Genomic DNA, 20,602 nt, shown 5'->3' with positions numbered 1-20,602 from the left:
AACTGAACAGGTTATTAACCACTATGCTTTCCCTTCCTCCTCTTCCTTCTCCTCTTCTGCCCCCCTTTTCTCCTCTTCCTCCTACTTATTTTCTTCTTATCTTCATCTCTCTCTCTGCCTTTCTCCCTCTCTCTCTCTTTAATGTTATTCCACTAAATTATCATGATATTTGTCAGGCTTTATCTAGGAGACTGAAAGTTATATGAAGTCCATCATGGCCTCAAATTTTATATGTTTAAAATTAATAACTGTAGCTTTGTAGGCGGAGAAGGCAATGGCAAGCCACTCCAGTACTATTGCCTAGAAAATCCCATGGATGGAAGAGCCTGGTAGGCTGCAGTCCGTGGGGTCGCTAAGGGTCGGACATGACTGAGCGACTTCACTTTCACTTTTCACTTTCACATATTGGAGAAGGAAATGGCAACCCACTCCAGTGTTCTTGCCTGGAGAATCCCACGGACGGGGGAGCCTGGTGGGCTTCCGTCTATGGGGTCACACAGAGTCGGACACGACTGAAGTGACTTAGCAGCAGCAGCTTTGTAGGATCATTTTTAGTTTTAGAAATGGAATTTCTTTCCTTTCCAATGTTTGTTTGTCTCCTTCTCTGCATCGCTCATGTAAATACATGTTCAGAAAAGCCAACACTGGCCCAAATCTTCCACATGGAGAAGAGAATCACATAATGGAAGTTTGTAATGAGGTCAGTTCTTGCCTTTTTAATCTGTTTCTATTCTTGAGTAACTTAAGTTTCCGATTCCCCTTAAAACTAGAGATTGTAAATCAAATGCACTGAGTATTCTTTGAAAGGGTAGAATTTAGTGCCTCAACAATCAGGTTATAATCACATAAATTAAAGCTTCTAACAGTTTAAATATTTTTAATTGGTTAATTTATTGGTTCAGTTTTGCTTTTAAGCTTTTAAATATCTGTTGTATTAGTTATATCTTTCACTGAAGTATACAGGGTGTAGAACTTCAATCAGTATAGTGACAAATTAATACCTATTGTGTTGTGTTGGATACACAGGGCTAAAGCCAAAAATGTCTTCTGATCCACAAGAGGTTGTGCAGGGTTTTCTTCTGGGATCAAATGCCCACATGGTGCCCAATGTAATAAAGCAAAATGTCAAAAATCAATTTAGAGGCTATTAACACATTACTTAAATTTTCTCTTTTGAAAATCTATTATGTGTTCAAAATGTACCACATACAGTCATATAAAATATTTCCAAAAGAACAGACAGATTTTGATAAATCCAGGTGTGTCAGGCATGTTTGGGAAGAGACAAAAGGCAGAGTTGGAAGAGATTGAAGACACATAGGTGACTCATTCACTGCTGGTATTTATGCAGCAGAAGGTGAACTCTGATTAACTATTGTTCAAAGGATGAAAGGAACGTTCTTGATTTTCACAGAAACTTTCAGAGTATTACCATTGCCTCTTCTTTTGACATTGTCACAAATTGCTTCTATTAAGCTTTCTAAAGCACTGTCACTTTATGATTCTGAGTTTGGAGAACATTAATGTAATCCACTGGCATTACATTCAAGGCTAATTGCATCCATGATTTACTCCTAACCTACCATTCCCAACTTCATTTTTACTGTTTCTTAGCACACCCTCCTCCAGCCAAGCCACTGAACTCATGGCTCTCTGAGTATGCCTTTCATGTTTTCACCTTTGTAGCTTTAGTTCTGCTATTCCCCATGCTTAAAATAGCCGTTTCCTTCAGTTTTGGCTAGCAAATTACAAGCTTTTAACTAATTTTAGCTAAAATGATACATACCCCATGATATGTTACCTTACCACTTTGGCATAGTTAATTTCATTTTGCTAATATCTATGGTATTATTTCATCAGGTATTGTTTGCATGTTTCTGATTTTATATTTTTAATTTTAATACAAATATCTTACCTCTCTATGATAGGATCCATATCTAATTATCTTTGTTTCTCACTTCTACTTTCCACAGCAGTCATAGATGTTAAATACTAGTTTATTGACTATTTACATAGTCTCATTAAATTAACTTTTAATTGAAAACTTATCATATTTCTTTGGTATATATACTAGATAAGTGTCAATCATTGTGACATTTTCCTGATTTATTTTATTTAGGTAACAGTAGATTGGAAACATGGCTCACACAAATGAATCAATGATGTCTGAGTTTGTGCTTCTGGGACCCTCTAATTTTTGGGATCTTCAGCTTTTCTTCTTTGCCATCTTCTCAATAGTGTATGTGGCATCAGTTCTGGGCAACATCATGATTATTGTTATTGTTTCCTCTGACGCCCATTTGAACTCTCCTATGTACTTCCTGCTCAGTAATCTTTCTTTCATTGATATCTGCCAATCTAACTTTGCCACCCCCAAGATGCTTGTGGACTTTTTTGTGGAGCACAAAACTATTTCCTTTGAGGGTTGCATGGCCCAAATATTCCTTCTTCACAGTTTCGTTGGGAGTGAGATGATGTTGCTTGTAGCTATGGCGTATGACAGATTTATAGCCATTTGTAAGCCTCTACACTATAGCACAATTATGAATCGAAGACTATGTATAATTTTTGTGTTTATTTCCTGGGCTGTGGGTATTCTTCATTCTGTGAGCCACTTGGCTTTTACAGTGGATCTGCCATTCTGTGGCCCCAATGAGGTAGACAGCTTCTTTTGTGACCTTCCCCTGGTGGTAGAGTTGGCTTGCATGGATACTTACGAAATGGAAATTATGACCCTAACTAACAGTGGCCTGATATCACTGAGCTGTTTTCTGGCTTTAATTATTTCCTACACTGTCATTTTGATCACTGTCCATCACCGTTCCTCCAGTGGATCATCCAAGGCACTTTCTACATTAACTGCCCATATCACGGTGGTCATTCTTTTCTTTGGGCCTTGCATTTATTTTTATATATGGCCTTTTAGCAGACTTTCTCTGGATAAGTTCCTTTCTGTGTTTTACACTGTTTGTACACCCCTGTTGAATCCCATCATCTACTCTCTGAGAAATGAAGATGTTAAATCAGCCATGAGAAAATTGAGAAACCGTCATATGAGCTTCTGGAAAAACTAGGACACACCATGAAGGAACATAAATATGCAATGGAAATGAAAAGCCCCTACTGGATCACAGCATCAAGCCAATTATTTTTGCTAATGACTGGGGTTATTCAATTACAGAATTAGATTTTTTCACCAACTGCAAAGGAATTGAATAAAACCAGTTCTTGGTTTGCTATTTAATTTTGACCACTTTTTCATACTTTATAATTCTAAAGTACAAATTCTCTTGAAAATATTTAGTAACCTTTCAAAATATTTTATAAATAATTTAGAGATTCTAATCTACAAAAAAAGCTATTCATGTTACTAAGTTTGTGATTCTCTTCAATTGAACTTGTGTAATTTTTATGCCTTGTAATCAAAACATGCAAGTAAATTATGTTTCTGTTAGGCTCTATCAACTTATTCATAATATTTTTTCTATAAATTGACATGGTGGAAAAACATTGTTTTAAAACATAGATTTCACCTCACTTGTATACATTTCTTGCATGTTTTTTAGCTTATCTTTTCCTCACGTATTGAAAATTTTTTGTTATTTATAGATTTTCCTATCTGCTGCTATGTCCCAATAAATTTTTTCTGTTTTTTCTAGATTATTTGATATACATATCTATTCATTACAAAACTTTTTCTAGATATTTGTTGCTATCAGCAGCATACTTATCTATTTCCCTAGTCTACTTATTTTTAAGTAGAAAAAGTTAGTTATAATGAGTTCTACATTAGTCATAAAAAATTGCAAATATCTTTGAAATTGTCTGCAAATACATCAGATATAGAATATTTAAATTCACAGAAAAAGTCAATTTCTTATGTACCTAAAACATACAAACGCACAAAAATGACAAAAATTTTTTGGAAACTGGGGATCTATTCTTTCTTATTTCTTGGAAAACAGAAGAGAGAATGTAAAATTCTTGTAATAATGCTTTGCAAGCATGCTAAGTCGCTTCAGTCATGTCCGACTCTTTGCGACACTATGGACTGCGGCTTGCCAGGCTGCTCTGTCCATGGGATTCTTCAGGCAAGAATATTGGAGTGGATTGCCATGCCCTTCTCCAGGGAATCTTCCTGACCCAGGGATTGAACCCAGATCTCTTATTATTTCCTGCATTGGCAATCAGGTTCTTTACCGCTAGCACCACCTGGTAATAAAAGTTTTAAAATCTGTGCTGGAGAAGACTCTTGAGAGTCCTTGGACAGCATGGAGATCAAACCAGTCAATCCTAAAGGAAATCACTCCTGAATATTCATTGGAAGGACTGATGCTGAAGCTGAAGCTCCAATACTTTGGCCACCTGATGTGAAGCACCACATCATTTGAAAAAGACCCTGCTGCTGGGAAAGATTGAGGGCAGAGGAGAAGAGGACAACAGAGGATGAGATGGTTGGACGGCATCACTGACTCAATGGACATGAGTCTGAGCTAACTATGGGAGATAGTGAAGTACAGGGGAGCTTGGCATGCTGCAGTCCATGTGGTCACAAGGAGTCGGATGTGACTTAGCGACTGAACAACAAATTATTGTTTCATTCGCTGGCCAAAGGTTTCTTATGTACTTCTCCCTTTGCCTTATGAAAAAGGCCTTATAACAAAAAGACTAAATGTATTCTACAAAGAAAAAAGTTGCTTAACAGAAAATAGAAAGCCTGCAATTGTCATCACATTGGGTTCAGTATTTTAATTATATTTTAAAACATAACTTAGTGACTATGTGTTTAGATATTAACTCTGCATGATAAATCAGAGCCAGCTGAGTCTTAGATATAGATAGTCTTTTAGAACCATGATACTAATTATTAGCTAAGAATTCTTGGAACTTTAGACTTCAGGTCAAATTCATTTGTACAATATCAAACATGGTAATGTTCCTTTAACATGACTTTTTTTAAAACAAATTTTATATAGTGCTAAAACATTTTAAATATGTAATAAACATTAATGCATTCATGATATTGTTCGTAGTATTTTTTTCCCTTTTAACTCTGACTTGCAGGTGAAAATGGAGAGTTGCCAATAGTACCCTTGAAAAACTGTCATTTAGCTGCTCTGATCCTCAATAGTCAAATACTGAGGTAGAGGAGGGGTAGGTGACACAAGGAAAAATGGAGGTGAGGGAGAACAGTAGGAGAAAGAGGGAAATTAGAATTTGTGAGTGGTCATTTGATTTGGCCAGTTCCTTGTGCTACCAGAGACACATTCTTCCACTTTCTAATCATTGTTGGGTCTACTTGGGATTTTAGTGATTGGGCACAACCTATCACATTGAGTTTGATAAAATAATTCAAAAGTCGAAAAGTTAAAAAAATATTTCGCAAATATGACTGCATTAATTTCCACAAAAGTTTTAGTTTCTTTTTTTAGAAGTCTATCACAAATAAAGTCAAAAGAAAAATTAGGTGACAAGCAGTATTATCCACAGGGGTAATATCTTTAATTTGTAAAGAGGTTTTATAAGTCAGTAAGCAAATATCCATGGCATCCAGTCCCGTCACTGAAGCTGAGAAGAGAAAGTCAGCTCACCAGGCTCTGCTCAGGTCCTGCTTCCGCTGCTCCCGGCCCACCCTGGCCCAGAGGGAAAGGAACCAAGCCTCCTGGTCATCCTTCCGCAGGAGCGCCTCCATCACTGGGAAGCCATCCCAAGCCACCGGCCCAAGCGCTGAGTGGGCCAAAGCCGAGCAGCTAACCACCTGCAGCAGCTACCCCTCCTCAGAAGACGAGGACAAGCCCACCACCGATCCTGTCTTTCAAGTGGTTTACAAGAGTCAGGCCAAGGAGAGCCCAAGGGAAGAGGTAAGTGCTGAAGAGACCAAGCAGACTTTTGTGAATGCTCAAACTGAAAAAAACAACTATGACACCCCAAAATACTTCCTGTCTCCAGCTGCTGCTCATGGGCCCAAGAGTCAGAAGTGGGTGGCCTACAAGTTCCGACTGGTGGTAAAGGCTGAGGGGACCCATGACACCAACAACGGATGCCGCAAGGTAAAAATCATGCCGTGTTCCTTCCCAGTGTCCAAGGACCTCTCAACAAAAGGCCTCGATGCCAACCTCAGCCATCAGATGACCAAACGAAAGAGGATGGTCCTCGTCAAAGAGAGGAAAGCCGCCCAGACCCTGAGTGCGATTCTGCTGGCGTTCATCATCACTTGGACCCCTTACAACATCATGGTCCTCGTTTCCACCTTCTGCGACAAGTGTGTCGCAGTCAGCCTGTGGCACCTGGGCTACTGGTTATGCTATGTGAATAGCACTGTCAACCCCATCTGCTACGCCCTCTGCAACAGAACCTTCAGGAAGACCTTCAAGATGCTGCTGCTCTGCCGATGGAAAAAGAGAAGAGTGGAAGAGAAGTTGTACTGGCAGGGGAACAGCAAGCTCCCCTGAAAATAACAACTCCCCTCAAAGAATAACCACGATCAAGGTCCTCTGAGGATGGGCAGGCTGATTCTGGTTTCCTTTCCAAAAAGACATCTGTCCTTTTGAGTCCCTGAGAACTTTGTAAAGGATCAAGGTCTACTGTGAAAAGGAAGGAGTCACAGCTGCCACAATCGCTGCCATACTGAGTGACCCTTGTCTATGACCAGGACAAGAGTGTCTGACGCCACTGGAGCTTGCCACTGAAGCAGATGGGCAAACTCATGCCCCTTCAGAGGAAGAGGCACCCTGGGCCACAGTGAACAATGGCTGAGGGAGCTCCTGTCCAACCTCCCGCGGGGACAGCGAGAGCAGAAACCTAGTCACAGAGTTTGGTGCAGTATGTCCGTGTCTATGCAGTCGCCTCATCTCAGCGAAAACCAGAAAGACGAAGTCAGTGCCACCTGTTAACAAGAGTGATATTCAGCTGGTTTCCAGGACTCTATTTCTTTATAAACTGATCAGTATTTATTATGCTGCTATTATGTGTTCTGTACTGTGGTGTGTTTTCCTGTTCCTACAACTGAGCAAAGCTCTTGCTCCTCCCTTTCACAACTGATGCCACTTCCTGGTACCCACGGAGGCCAGGCTGGCCCCCACAGAACCACCCTTCCCCTCAGAGTCTCGGGTCTGGAAGGACACTGGAACCGGATCACACCCTGTCCTACAGAGGGGCCTCTATTCTGCTAAGAAAGATCACCAGGTCTCCACAGTCAATTATTTTGCTTTTACCAATGGAAACTTTTTCCTTTTATGCAAACAAATACTATGTATTCTAGTTTGTGCCCTTTTGAACCCATTTACTTAGCTTGTCCTTAGGAAGATTTATTTATGAAAGCCCTTTACTGGGGAAAGACCTTCTCCAGTCTGTTTAATCACAGTTCTCAAATAGTTTTCAGAAGCCTTATATTCTCATTTTTTCACAAAGCAAACCTGAGGCAAAATGTGCAAAACAAATTTGGTTTCCCTCCATGCTTTTGAACTTCCAGTCCTTTTGGTGGGCCCTCATCCAGACCCCCAATTCACACCCAGGCACAAGCAGGTCACTGTGAGGCTTCCAGTCAGAAGTGCTATTTAGAGAGACAGTGTGGGAAAGGCTGTTTAAAAAAAAAACAGATCTTTCAAATCATGGCTCAGAAATGACTGACTTATTCATTCATCTCCAAATTTCCCAAAACAAGAAGCCCAGAAAAATACAGTTGGGGTCCAGTAAAGCTGTCTATGGTCATTAAAAATGACCATGCTTTCTTTAAAAGCAAAAATGTAGGCTATAATAATATATAAAAATAAAGTTATCAACATAGGGAATTCCCTGACGGTCTAATGATTCGGGCTCCATACTTCCACTGCAGGGTGTACAGCTTCAACCCCTGGTCAGGGAACTAACATTCCACATGCCATGCAGTGTGGCCCAAAAGGAAAAAAAATTAATCAACATACATATAAGTATCAGGATTATCAAAAGAAAATTTTTAATTGCAATCTATGTAGATAAATAAACCAAATCTAAGAGTTTCCTTTGATAATTCTAAAAATTAACTAACATGCAAAACATTAAAACAATACAATAGGGCATAAAATTAACAGTCCACAAAGAAAGCAGCAGTATAGCACACAGCAGAGATTTTAAAGTTGAAGCACTTCTGTCAGACAGAAGCTCATATGTAACCTGTCGACTATAGCTGCTGCTGCTGCTGTTAAGGCACGTTAGTCGTGCCCGACTCTGTGCGACCCCATAGACGGCAGCCCACCAGGCTCCCCCGTCCCCGGGATTCTCCAGGCAAGAACACTTGAGTGGGTTGCCATTTCCTTCTCCAATGCGTGAAAGTGAAAAGTGAAAGTGAAGTCGCTCAGTCATGTCTGACTCTTCGTGACCCCATGGACTGTAGCCCACCAGGCCCCTCCATCCATGGGATTTTTCAGGCAAGAGTACTGGAGTGGGTTGCCAGTGCCTTCTCTGGTTGACTATAGCTGCAGTTGTATGTAAAAATCTCTGGACTTCTTTTCACCTAATGTGGGCCAGTTCTTTTTCAGCCTCCTTTGCAAAGGAGATGTAAAAATAGCAGGCTTCATTGTCCTGGGAATTTGGTAAGTAGATATAGGAGAGCTTCAACCTTCCACTGAAGAGTGAATTGTCCTCCTCAAGGGAGTCCCAAGAAGGCTTCACAGAAGTGGAAACCCAGAACTCTCCAGCCCTGTAGGAACTTAATGCTGAGATGGAACATCTTAGAAGCAGTGTAGCTGCTGAGTCTTTCTGAAGGACAGGTTGATGCCTGCCAAGAATTTGATAGAGAATATTAATGAACTGGCTCAGTTCTCCAAGACAGAGGCTCCCAGGTCTATAGGATGCCAACAGGGTGTGAAAACCTGTTCCACCAGCTTTAGATAAACAGTTGATTCTTTTAGTTTAAGGCTTTGACTCCTGACAAAAGTGAAAATCCCTCCAAGAGGATAGTGCTCTGAGCTCATTCACTGTTCACAATAGAGACAGAGATTGCTGCTGCTGCTAAGTCACTTCAGTCGTGTCCGACACTGTGCAACCCCATAGACGGCAGCCCACCAGGCTCCCCCGTCCCTGGGATTCTCCAGGCAAGAGCACTGGAGTGGGTTGCCATTTCCTTCTCCAATGCAGGCAAGTGAAAAGTGAAAGTGAAGTCTCTCAGTTGTATCCAACTCTTAGCGACCCCATGGACTGCAGCCTACCAGGCTCCCCCATCCAAGGGATTTTCCAGGCAAGAGTACTGGAGTGGGGTGCCATTGCCTTCTTCTGAGAGAGAGATTAAGCTAATTCAAACAAAAGGACACAGAATGGAGGGGGAGGGTTGCTGGGGGAACATCTTTCTCACTCCAAAATTGCCTAGAACTTAAACTTTTCAGTTCATCTTTTGTGAAAGTAATTGAGAGGCCTAGGTCTCCTTCAGCATGGGCCTTGGGAGGCAGCCAGTTATGCAGACTACCTATGTCCCTTAAAAAAGACAAAAAGGATGCCTTAAACTACTAGGGGAAGCTCTTTAGAATAGGGTTTCTGGTGGGGTCCTCAGAATGAATAGCTCCAACTGTAAACTATAGAGACCTGACCAGTGGATGGGTGGGGTGTGGGCCGACTTTGGATTTTAGGCCTTCTTATATCCCATCTCCAAAGCTCTGTCTGTGGTAAATTATGTGCAGCCTTGATTAGTTGCCTATTGGTTGCTGCCATGATGCTAATATTGTGGTTTGTTTCTCCTTGGTGTGAATTTGATGGCTTGTCAAGGAATCTGTTTTCAGTACAGTTTTTGGTTAAAGCCTTTTGTCAATATTCCTGGCTTCTGCTTTGTTGCTTTGGTGAATGTCCTTTGAGGGTGATGCTGATGTTTGGCTCTGTCATTGTGAAATCTGTACCTAACCTCTGGCTAGGAAAATACCATTGTCTCCTGTAAATACTGGAATTACAGCAAAGGATGTGGGAACTGGGCTGCTTTCCTGTATTGTACTAGCATTATTCTGGATATTAAAGAAATGTAACCACACAGTAGTCCAAGGCAAAGTGTTAAATAAGAAAATGGTCTCAGTGAGCTTGCTCGATCCATATATGTTAAAAATTACACACATACTCACGTGGCCTGGCCTTTTAGGAGAAGAGGGATTGATATATAATGAGGACACATGTCCCCCTTGTCACCTTTGTGGTTTTCCCCCTTTCCTCTCATTTACCAATAACCAAATTAAGATGAAATAATGCTGACAAAATTCCTATGACTGAAATGCTTCCATTTCCCTCCAGGACAAGGGAGATGAGGCAGGTCAGAATACTGGAGTAGCCTTTCCCTTCTCCAGGAGATCTTCCCAACCTAGGGATAGAACCCAGGTCTCCAGCATTGCAGGTGAATTCTTCACCAGCTGAGCCACAAGGGAAGCCCTTATGGCAAGCTATTTGTTCAAAAGGTCCTCTTCTTACTTTATATGTCCTTTGAACAAGCCTCATGTCACCAGATGCCGTTTAGCTCCTGCTGAGAGCAGTTCTCCAAAGAGTTCAATTCGCAGAGTTCAGCAATGATTTTCTAGAGAGTCATCCTGCATGAATGCATCTCAGTGGTATTCCAGTAATGGAATGGGTACTCATCTCTAACAAACAGCTGCTAATACTCAACCCGTTTATCCCCAATATCACTCACTGGGGAGCTGGTGCTTTTTTTCAGCAATCCCATATGTATCCAAAGACGGGTTTGTAGTCCAACTATCTTCAGTGAAAATTCATGACGCTACTGACCATGGTGTACTAACTACAGGCCAGTGCCCCTCTTGTAGTTTACAGTAGACTATAGTGGGAGACATTATGGCTGGAAGACAGGTTTGACCTGGGATTTGGAGGACTACTCTTCTCCCTGAAAAACTAGATAGCAATGACTGGAAATGTTTTTGTTGGAGCCATTGTACCCAGAAGTACAGCCTATCCTGGAGAGTCAGGGAAAAAAAAAAGAAAAACTATACTAGGTTTTGTTTTATAGTCATTTTTGCGATACAGTGATTAATAAAATAGCATATATTTGCTTAGAAAATTTGGGAAATAAATAAGCAAATAAAAAATTACCAGTAATTCTACTACCCAGAGATAACCTCTGCTCAATATCTAAGGGTCTCTCCTTGTAAACTTTCTGTGTACAGAAACAGATATTTTAAAACACACAGAGCTGCTGAGTACTGTTTGGCAATCTTAATGTTCCTATCTTGCAGGAAATATGACCACTCAAGTTCTTCAAGAGCAGAAAATCATAAGGCTTCAATTAACATGGGGAGCTCCTATCCATAACTAAATGTAGACTAAAAAGAGGTCACTTCTGTCCTTTGTCACCTCTTTTAGATGCACACAAATGCCCCAAACCTTTGTACCCTTTTTTCTTCACCATCTTCTTAGATTTAAGGACCACTATCCAGGCAACCTTACTACTCTTTTCTTTAGTTACTCCTTTGTTTCAGCAAATAATTATTTATCTCTGGGGGAACCATGGGATTACAAAGAGGAATAAGACACTGTCCCTGCCTCCAAGAACACAGACTAACAGCATGAAGGACAGAACAACAGTACAAATAGAATCACACCGATGTCTGGAGGCTTCCAGTGCTCCTCCTCCCCAAGCACATTTTCCCTCTCCAGGCCTCTTTTTTCCCTGCCCTTTGGTGCAGAGAGGGAAACTGGCACCAAAATCTGAACCAGGAGAAGTGGAACACTTATATGACTGAAAAGAGAATGTGAGTGAAGAATAACAAAAGGAAGGTGGATCATACCCAACATTTTACTTAGATGCTCTCAAGTAATTCTTTGGTCTTTTTTTCCCCTCAGTTTGGTTTCCAGGCCTTTCAGAAAGGAGTCTTGCCCTGTCTGGATCTAGCCTAAACTTCCTATTCCATAATCCAATCCCTTTTTAAGGTAGAGGTCAGGTAGGAATGCAGAAGTTAGAGAAGGTACCAGTAGGGTTCTGCAAGGATAGTTTCAAAATCAAATACATACAATCACACACATACTTACATACATAAAACGAAGCAGTGAGGATAGAGAAGAGCCTCAGGTTCAAAGTGGCAGCAGTTGGTTTGGAGTGGGAGGGCTGAGAGCATACTGGGAACTCAGAATCCTCTGAAATGCCTTGAAGAAGAGCATTTTCTTGGACCACCTTTTTACTTCCCTACAGATGCTGCTGCTGTATGTTGCAGCCACCCCAGAACTGTTTCAGTGGAGAAATTTAGTGTCTTCCCATCCCTCCTTGAGGACAGGATTGTTGTATCACTAGTACTGTAACATCCAGGATACCTTAGAATTCAGAGAAGGAAGTCAGGGAAGTAAAAAGGTGGTCCAAGAAAATGAAATTCTATAAGGGTGTAAGCACAGGCATGAAAAGGAACAACAACAAAAAAGGCTCTTATCCAAGCCCTACGGGCATCTGGAAGACTTCTGTCAAGGGTGATTTCCACACTAAGTCCTAAAGAAAATGTAAGAAGTAGACAAGAGAAAGGGGTAGGGGTGAGGTAGAGTTGAGAGGAAAAAATAAAAAAACCCAGAGGTGAGCACACATGTAGAACTTAAAGTGGGGAAATGAAAATTCAAGATTCATGCAGGAAGAAAGTGACAAGAAATGAGTCTGTATGGACCATGGTCAGAGGGTTTATCTTGAAGTCTATGGAGAGTGTACAAGGGATTTTTAATTAGGGGCTGACGCCATCACATTTACCTTTAGGTTTACAGTGTCTGAAGAAAGATCTTTAGTGTCGGAAGCTCTAGGCACCAGAAATTAGGACTAGAACTGCTTTCTCCTGGAAGTCAGTTTCTCTTGACTACACCACCCTCTTCTCTGAGTGTTTGGAAGGAGAGAAGCAAGTGCCCAGACCATGCCAACAGAGGGAGGCAGAGGGCGTGCAAGTGAATAGATGTAAGGCTGTGTATTGATGGTGTGCATGCGAATCTTCAGTCTTTTCAGTTTAGCTTGTAAGAGAAGCACCACAGGAAACGGTTAACAGGATTTGCTCCAGGTTACCAGCTGGTGAGTGTGGGAAAATTTTAACCTTTGTTTCCTCATCTGAAAATTAAAGTGAAAGTGAAGATGCTCAGTTGTGTCCGACTCTTTGCGACCCCATGAACAATAGCCCACCAGGCTCCTCCGTCCGTGGAATTTTCCAGGCAAGAGTACTGGAGTGGATTGCCATTAAGAATATTAATAATTACAGGCTTTCACTGAACACATATGAATAGGGTTAGTATCAATATTAAGTGGGATAATACACGTAAAGTGTTCTAAACAGTTTTAACTTATGAAGTAGATATTTCCTTCATTTTACAGACGAAATCTGTAGTCCATTTTGCATTTGATGAAACTGAGGCTTGGAAAGGTTTCTTTTCTAAGATCATATAATTAGTAAGTGATGAAGCAAGGACATGTGTTCATCCATTCTCCCTTAACTCAGAAAGTTCCTTGTGACCCATTCATTCAAGATGATATGAAGGCAACACAGCCCAATTTTTCACTGACTGAGGGAAAAGAAGGCAGCTTTCAGTAGATCAGAGATAATTTTAGTCAGCTCTGGAAAAGTACATAAGTTAGGACACATGGGAAATAGATGGAAAAACAGTGGAAACAGTGTCAGACTTTGTTTTTTTGGGCTCCAAAATCACTGCAGATGCTGACTGCAGCCATGAAATTAAAAGACGCTTGCTCCTTGGAAGGAAAGTTATGACCAACCTTGATAGTATATTAAAAAGCAGAGACATTACTTTGCCAACCAAGGTCCGTCTAGTCAAGGCAATGGTTTTTCCCGTGGTCATGTATGGATGTGAGAGTTGGACTGTGAAGAAAGCTGATCGCCGAAGAATCGATGCTTTTGAACTGTGGTGTTGGAGAAGACTCTTGAGAGTCCCTTATACTGCAAGGAGATCCAACCAGTCCATTCTAAAGGAGATCAATCCTGGATGTTCATTGGAGGGACTGATGCTAAAGCTGAAACTGCAATACTTTGGCCACCTCATGCGACGAGTTGACTCACTGGAAAAGACTCTGATGCTGGGAAAGGTTGGGGGCGGGAGGAGAAGAGGACGACGGAGAATGAGATGGCTGGATGGCATCACCGACTCTGTGGACATGAGTTTGAGTGTTCTCCGGGAGTTGGTGATGGACAGGGAGGCCTGGCGTGCTGTGATTCATGGGGTCGCGGAGAGTCGGACACGACTGAGCGACTGAACTGAACTGAACTGAACCGAAACTAGCTTAAGTAAAACACATAAACACTATACTAGACAGGAGACCCTGGTTCTATCCCTGGGTTGGGAAGATCTGCTGGAGAAAGGGATAGGCTACCCACTCCAGTATTCTGGCCTGGAGAATTCCACGGACAGAGGAGTCTGGCAGGCTACAATACATAGGGTCGCAAAAGTCGGACACAACTGAGCAACTTTCACTTTCAGACGACATGGCAGAGCTCCATGGAATGTAAGAGAAAGAACACAGCGGCACCAGGAAAGGATCTGAACAAAGACACAGTTCTCAGAATTCATCTTCCACTTCAGCTTGGAACCTGTTTTCTGTAGTGTGTGTGATAAAGAGCTATAAACATCATGCAAATTTATATGTTGCACACTACTTCTTTAATCCCTCAGTTTTCATTTCAAATTCCTAAGAGATAGCCTTTGGCCTAACCTGGATGGCAGGCCCACAAAAGCAGAGCCACACAGTACAAACAGAGCTGCTGGGACGACAGTTCTTTGGATTGCACTCTTTCCCAGGGGACAACCAATTACAGGCATAAGCTGGATGACAAGTCAACAGATGTACATTAAAGGAAAGAAAGCTCCTATTGTCAGAGTTTAGATTTTCCTCTGCCCTTTCCCACTGTCCAATTTTGTTGATTTCTCCATAAAGTATCAATTCTACCATTCCTCACATTCTGAGAATAAAATAATTTACTTTGGGGGATAGGAAGAAGTTTAAGAGACCAGTGCTGTGCTGTGCTGTGCCGAGTTGTGTCTGACTCGTTGCAACCCCATGGACTGAAGCCCACCATGCTCTTCTGTACATGGGAATTATCCAGGTAAGAATAGAGGAGTGGGTTGCCATGCCCTTCTCCAAGGGATCTTCCCAACCCTGGGATCGAACCCAGGTCTCCCACATTGCAGGTGGATTCTTTACCGTCTGAGCCACCAGGGAAACCCAAGAATATTGGAGTGGGTAATCTATCCCTTCTCCAGGGGATCAATTCCCCAGGAATTGAACCAGGGTCTTTCGTATTACAGGGAGATTCTTTAATAGCTGAGCTACCAGGGAAGCCCAAGAGACCAGTAGGTGTATATAAACCCTCCTAAAAGGTGACTTTTGCCCAATTTTTTAAGACTGCCAAAAAAAGTAAATCTCCTGGTCACTGGCACTTCACCATTTTGTTTACCATGCCAAGAAACTCTTCTTCACAAGAAACTAATTCCTTTTTGCTGTATTTAAGTCCATTTTGTTTTTCAGACTTTACCGAGGGGTACACAGTTCATCAGAATTTGCTTTAGAAAGATTATTAAGCATTTGAAAAATCCCCTTAGCACTCTTTACCAAACTAAAAAATTATAGCCACTTTAATCCTTCTTAAAGTATACCTAGTTAATATAGTCAGGAGTCAGTAGAATCATTTGTATAGAAAAGTATGAATATTAATTCCTGGCAGCTTTTCTCTAGACCTGCTCTATGTATCTTACTATAGAGGCTAACACTGGACACAGTACTCTTCAAATCAGATAAATGATAAGTAAGGGGTTAGGGTGCAGATAGTCGGGGAAGGGATTCAAGGGGCTTTCAGTGAATCCCTAAAAGAGCAACAGAATCTCCATAGACTTGAAACGCTGTCCAGCAGCTATTTACTCCCCCAATCTCTGGAGTTACCATGGTCTTTCTCCCAGTTGGGCATCTGTCATGCTCTTTGTGAGCCAGAGTCCTTAGACCATTGATTCTGCTTACCTGTAGCTCAGGATCACCTTCTCTGATCCAGTACCACCCAACTGACTGGCTCAAGTCCCACCCTCAGTCCAACCAGCTGTGGGTGAGAAGACAGGTCCATCCAGGCCTATAGAGAGACAAGTGCAAATGAAATTTTTCTCTTTCCTATGTATGATGCATACAATTTCATAACAGTGATTGCAAGGAAGTTTTCCTCATACATCTTCTCATGGTCCCTTATGAAGCACCTCATAACACTTTTAGAATGAATCCATTTCTTAATCTTCATGCCAAATTTTCATCATTTAATTTTAAATATTTTATAATTTTACTAGTTATTTCAAATGTTTTAAAATATCCAAATATATATAGTAGGAGCTCATTGAGTGGAATTACTTTATATATATATACACATACATATAGATATATATACATACATGGAAAATATTTATTTCAGCATTACCTAAGGAGATATAGATGTGAATCTTCAATTATTACTAGTTAAATTTTAGTGCAAGTAGATGCTTGTCAAAGTTTTCTGTTGTAAGTGCTGTGCACAGCTAGTTTTTTGGCTCTGCCCATTCCTCTTGTTTACCACCTAACATTATTAATTTACTCCTTCATCTTCCCAGGTTTGCCCAGGCTAGCCCAATCCTACCTGACTGAAGGCATTGTGAAAGGTTTCAGTTCTCTATGCTCCCATGATAAAGTTGTTACTGTGGGAAAGGAGACAAGTTAATACTGGGTGCTACTTGGGGGAGGGGGAATTCTTCCCTAAAATAGCTATTTTAGTATTTCATCTTTCTTTTTCAGGACTATTAAAACAATGTTCATAATTTATAGGCAACATATGAATTTCCCAAAATCTACCCTCCTCAAGTTCTCTAAATAATTATAAGTACTTATACCAATTAAATATTCTCATAAACCTTACAAATTAAAACAATAATTGACTTGGATAACAATAATCACACCTAAAATGCTAAAAGGAGAGCACAACTAGGTCCTGACTCAACATGCTCTTTGAATAGCACTAAAAGACTGGGTCACCAGCTTCTATTGTGTTCTCTGAAGTTAATGCTTAACAGAATTTTATTGGGTTAAAATACAAAATGCATATATAAGCCATCTTAAAAGTTGACTTTTTGCCCAATTTTTAAACAGTTGATCATAACCATGCAAAAATGTTACTATGTGACCTGGAACGTAATTTTTAAAAATGAAAATAGTTGTTTTAGTCTTTTCTTTAAGATATTTAATAAAAATATTTTCAACAGATTTTTTTTTTAGTTTCACACACACAAAAAAAAGCAAACAAAAAAACCCCCAAACTTTCTGAAAGTTTGAGTAACTACTTAAATGAAAAAGGTCTCCTTTATCATTATTGACCTTTTCGGGACCTTGAAACCCTTAAGTATACTGAATCGTTGCTTCTTCTCTCCTGTCAGAGGAAATATAAGAACAAAATGATTACATACTTTACTAGTTTGGGCATGTTAGGTAAAATACCTAATTTTTTCAAAATGTGAACCAGAGTCGAGATGAGTCCTGAGGTTTTGACTCCTGCTGCTGCTGCGAAGTCACTTCAGTCGTGTCCGACTCTGTGTGACCCCATAGACGGAAGCCCACCAGGCTTCCCCATCCCTGGGATTCTCCAGGCAAGAACGCTGGAGTGGGTTGCCATTTCCTTCTCCAATGTGTGAAAGTGAAAACTGAAAGTGAAGTCGCTCAGTCATGTCTGACCCTTAGCGACCCCACGGACTGCAGCCCACCAGGCTCCTCCATCCATGGGATTTTCCAGGCAAGAGTACTGGAGTGGCTTGCCATTGCCTTCTCCGTTTGACTCCTAAAAAACTGAAAATCGGGGAGCTGTTGATACATACCAGGTACTCAGAACTTCCTGACAAGAATGGGCAACTAAGATCTGTTTTGCACAAAGCTGCTATTCAGGTTTAATTTAGCAGAGGTGAAAAACTTTTAACCACAAAGTTATATTTAAAAGGAGATAAATGTAAACTGAATTTAAGAAATACTTTTAAAAAAGAGAAACATACTGTGTCGCCATGTGGGGAATAGCAAAAAGAACTCAAGGAAGTAAAAAGACAAAAAGTGGCACAAATCATACAGTTCTTAAGGATAAGAACTGGGTTAAATTATATTGGAGTTTTGGGTCTGAAAAGGAATTTACAGGTCTAATCCAAATCTCTCAGTTTTATAGATGAGGAAACTTGAGGCCCATTTATTCATTCAATAAACATTTATTATGTGTCTGCATACTCAATGTTGGAAACACAACAATGAACAGGACAAGAGATGGTTCAAAGTGGGAATCTGACCTGCCCAAAGTCACAAAGCAAGTGAGCAACTCAACAGGGGCTCTTTGCACTCAACTCCATATTGTCTACTATCCCATCATTTCTGCACCGTAAGCACACTAAGGATTTGATGAAGGGTCTGTGCAAAGATAAAAATTTTCATATATAACCAATAAAATACGATTCTATAGAGTTTTGCCAAGAGAATGCACTGGTCATAGCAAACACCCTCTTCCAACAACACAAGAGAAGACTCTACACATGGACATCACCAGATGGTCAACACTGAAATCAGATTGATTATATTCTTTGCAGCCAAAGATGGAGAAGCTGTATACAGTTAGCAAAAACAAGACCAGGAGCTGACTGTGGCTCAGATCATGAACTCCTTATTGCCAAATTCAGACTTAAATTGAAGAAAGTAGGGAAAACCACTAGACCATTCAGATATGACCTAAATCAAATCCCTTATGATTATACAGTGGAAGTGAGAAATAGATTTAAGGGACCAGGTCTGATAGATAGAGTGCCTGATGAGCTCTGGACGGAGGTTCGTGACATTGTACAGGAGACAGGGACCAAGACCATCCCCATGGAAAAGAAATGCAGAAGAGTGAAATGGTTGTGTGAGGAGGCCTTACAGATAGCTGTGAAAATAAGAGAAGCGAAAAGCAAAGGAGAAAAGGAAGAATATAAGCATCTGAATGCAGAGTTCCAAAGAATAGCAAGGAGAGATAAGAAAGCCTTCCTCAGTGATCAATGCAAATAAATAGAGGAAAACAACAGAATAGGAAAAACAAGAGATCTCTTCAAGAAAATTAGAGATTCCAAGGGAACATTTCATGCAAAGATGGGCGCGATAAAGGACAGAAATGGTATGGACCTAACAGAAACAGAAGATATTAAGAAGAGGTGGCAAGAATACACAGAAAAACCGTACAAAAAAGATCTTCACGACCAAGATAATCACGATAACAGGATCACTGACCTAGAGTCAGACATCTTGGAATGTGAAGTCAAGTGGGCCTTAGAAAGCATCACTACGAACAAAGATAGTGGAGGTGACGGAATTCCAGTTGAGCTATTTCAAATCTTGAAAGATGATGCTGTGAAAGTGCTGCACTCAATATGCCAGCAAATTTGGAAAACTCAACAGTGGCCACAGGACTGGAAGAGGTCAGTCTTCATTCCAGTCCCAAAGAAAGGGAATGCCAAAGAATGCTCAAACTACTGCACAATTGCACTCATCTCACACGCTAGTAAAGTCATGCTCAAAATTCTCCAAGCCAGGCTTCAGCAATATGTGAACCGTGAACTCCCAGATGTTCAAGCAGGTTTTAGAAAAGGCAGAGGCACCAGAGATCAAATTGTCAACATCCGCTGGATCATGCAAAAAGCAAGAGAGTTCCAGAAAAACATCTATTTCTGCTTCATTGACTATGCCAAAACCTTTGACTGTGTGGATCACAATAAACCGTGGAAAATTCTTAAAGTGATGGGAATACCAGACCATCTGACCCGCCTCTTGAGGAACCTGTATGCAGGTCAGGAAGTAACAGTCAGAACTGTACATGAAACAACAGACTGGTTCCAAATAGGAAAAGGAGTATGTCAAGGTTGTACATTGGTACCCTGCTTATTTAACTTATGTGCAGAGTACATCATGAGGAATGCTGGGCTGGAAGAAGCACAAGCTGGAATCAAGATTGCTGGGAGAAATATCAATAACCTCAGATGACACCACCCTTATGGCAGAAAGTGAAGAGGAACTCAAAAGCCTCTTGATGAAAGTGAAAGAGGAGAGTGAAAAGGTTGGCTTGAAGCTCAACATTCAAAAAACGAAGATCATGGCATCTGGTCCCATCACTTCATGGGAAATACATGGGGAAACAGTGTCAGACTTTATTTTTTTGGGCTCCAAAATCACTGCAGATGCTGATTGCAGCCATGAAATTAAAAGACGCTTACTCCTTGGAAGGAAATTTATGACCAACCTTGATAGTATATTAAAAAGCAGAGACATTACTTTGCCAACCAAGGTCCATCTAGTCAAGGCTATGGTTTTTCCCGTGGTCATGTATGGATGTGAAAGTTGGACTGCGAAGAAAGCTGATCATCGAAGAATTGATGCTTTTGAACTGTGGTGCTGGAGAAGACTCTTGAGAGTCCCTTGGACTGCAAGGAGATCCAACCAGTCCATTCTAAAGGAGATCAATCCTGGGTGTTCATTGGAAGGACTGATGCTAAAGCTGAAACTGCAATACTTTGGCCACCTCATGCGACGAGTTGACTCACTGGAAAAGACGCTGATACTGGGAAAGACTGGGGGCGGGAGGAGAAGGGGACGACAGAGAATGAGATGGCTGGA

At 40.9% G+C, this 20,602-nt stretch overlaps 2 protein-coding genes across 2 annotated transcripts; both read left to right on the top strand.

The window, feature by feature from the left end:
- The first annotated feature begins 2,138 nt into the window (after positions 1 to 2,138).
- LOC129562995 (olfactory receptor 4K1-like) lies at positions 2,139 to 3,074 on the top strand. The gene has a single exon (XM_055436564.2). It carries the CDS (start codon positions 2,139 to 2,141, stop codon positions 3,072 to 3,074), a length of 936 nt encoding a protein of 311 aa, XP_055292539.2.
- Positions 3,075 to 5,543: 2,469 nt separating this feature from the next.
- LOC129563413 (muscarinic acetylcholine receptor M5-like) lies at positions 5,544 to 6,452 on the top strand. The gene has a single exon (XM_055437223.2). It carries the CDS (start codon positions 5,544 to 5,546, stop codon positions 6,450 to 6,452), a length of 909 nt encoding a protein of 302 aa, XP_055293198.2.
- The last annotated feature ends 14,150 nt before the right edge of the window (positions 6,453 to 20,602 follow it).

This window comes from Moschus berezovskii, chromosome 9, assembly GCF_049115385.1.
Source record: "Moschus berezovskii isolate FMDL1 chromosome 9, NW_MosBer_1.0, whole genome shotgun sequence".
Lineage (NCBI taxonomy): Eukaryota > Metazoa > Chordata > Mammalia > Artiodactyla > Moschidae > Moschus > Moschus berezovskii.
The sequence above is the reverse complement of the archived record's forward strand: the minus strand, read 5'-3'. Positions and strand labels throughout refer to the sequence as shown.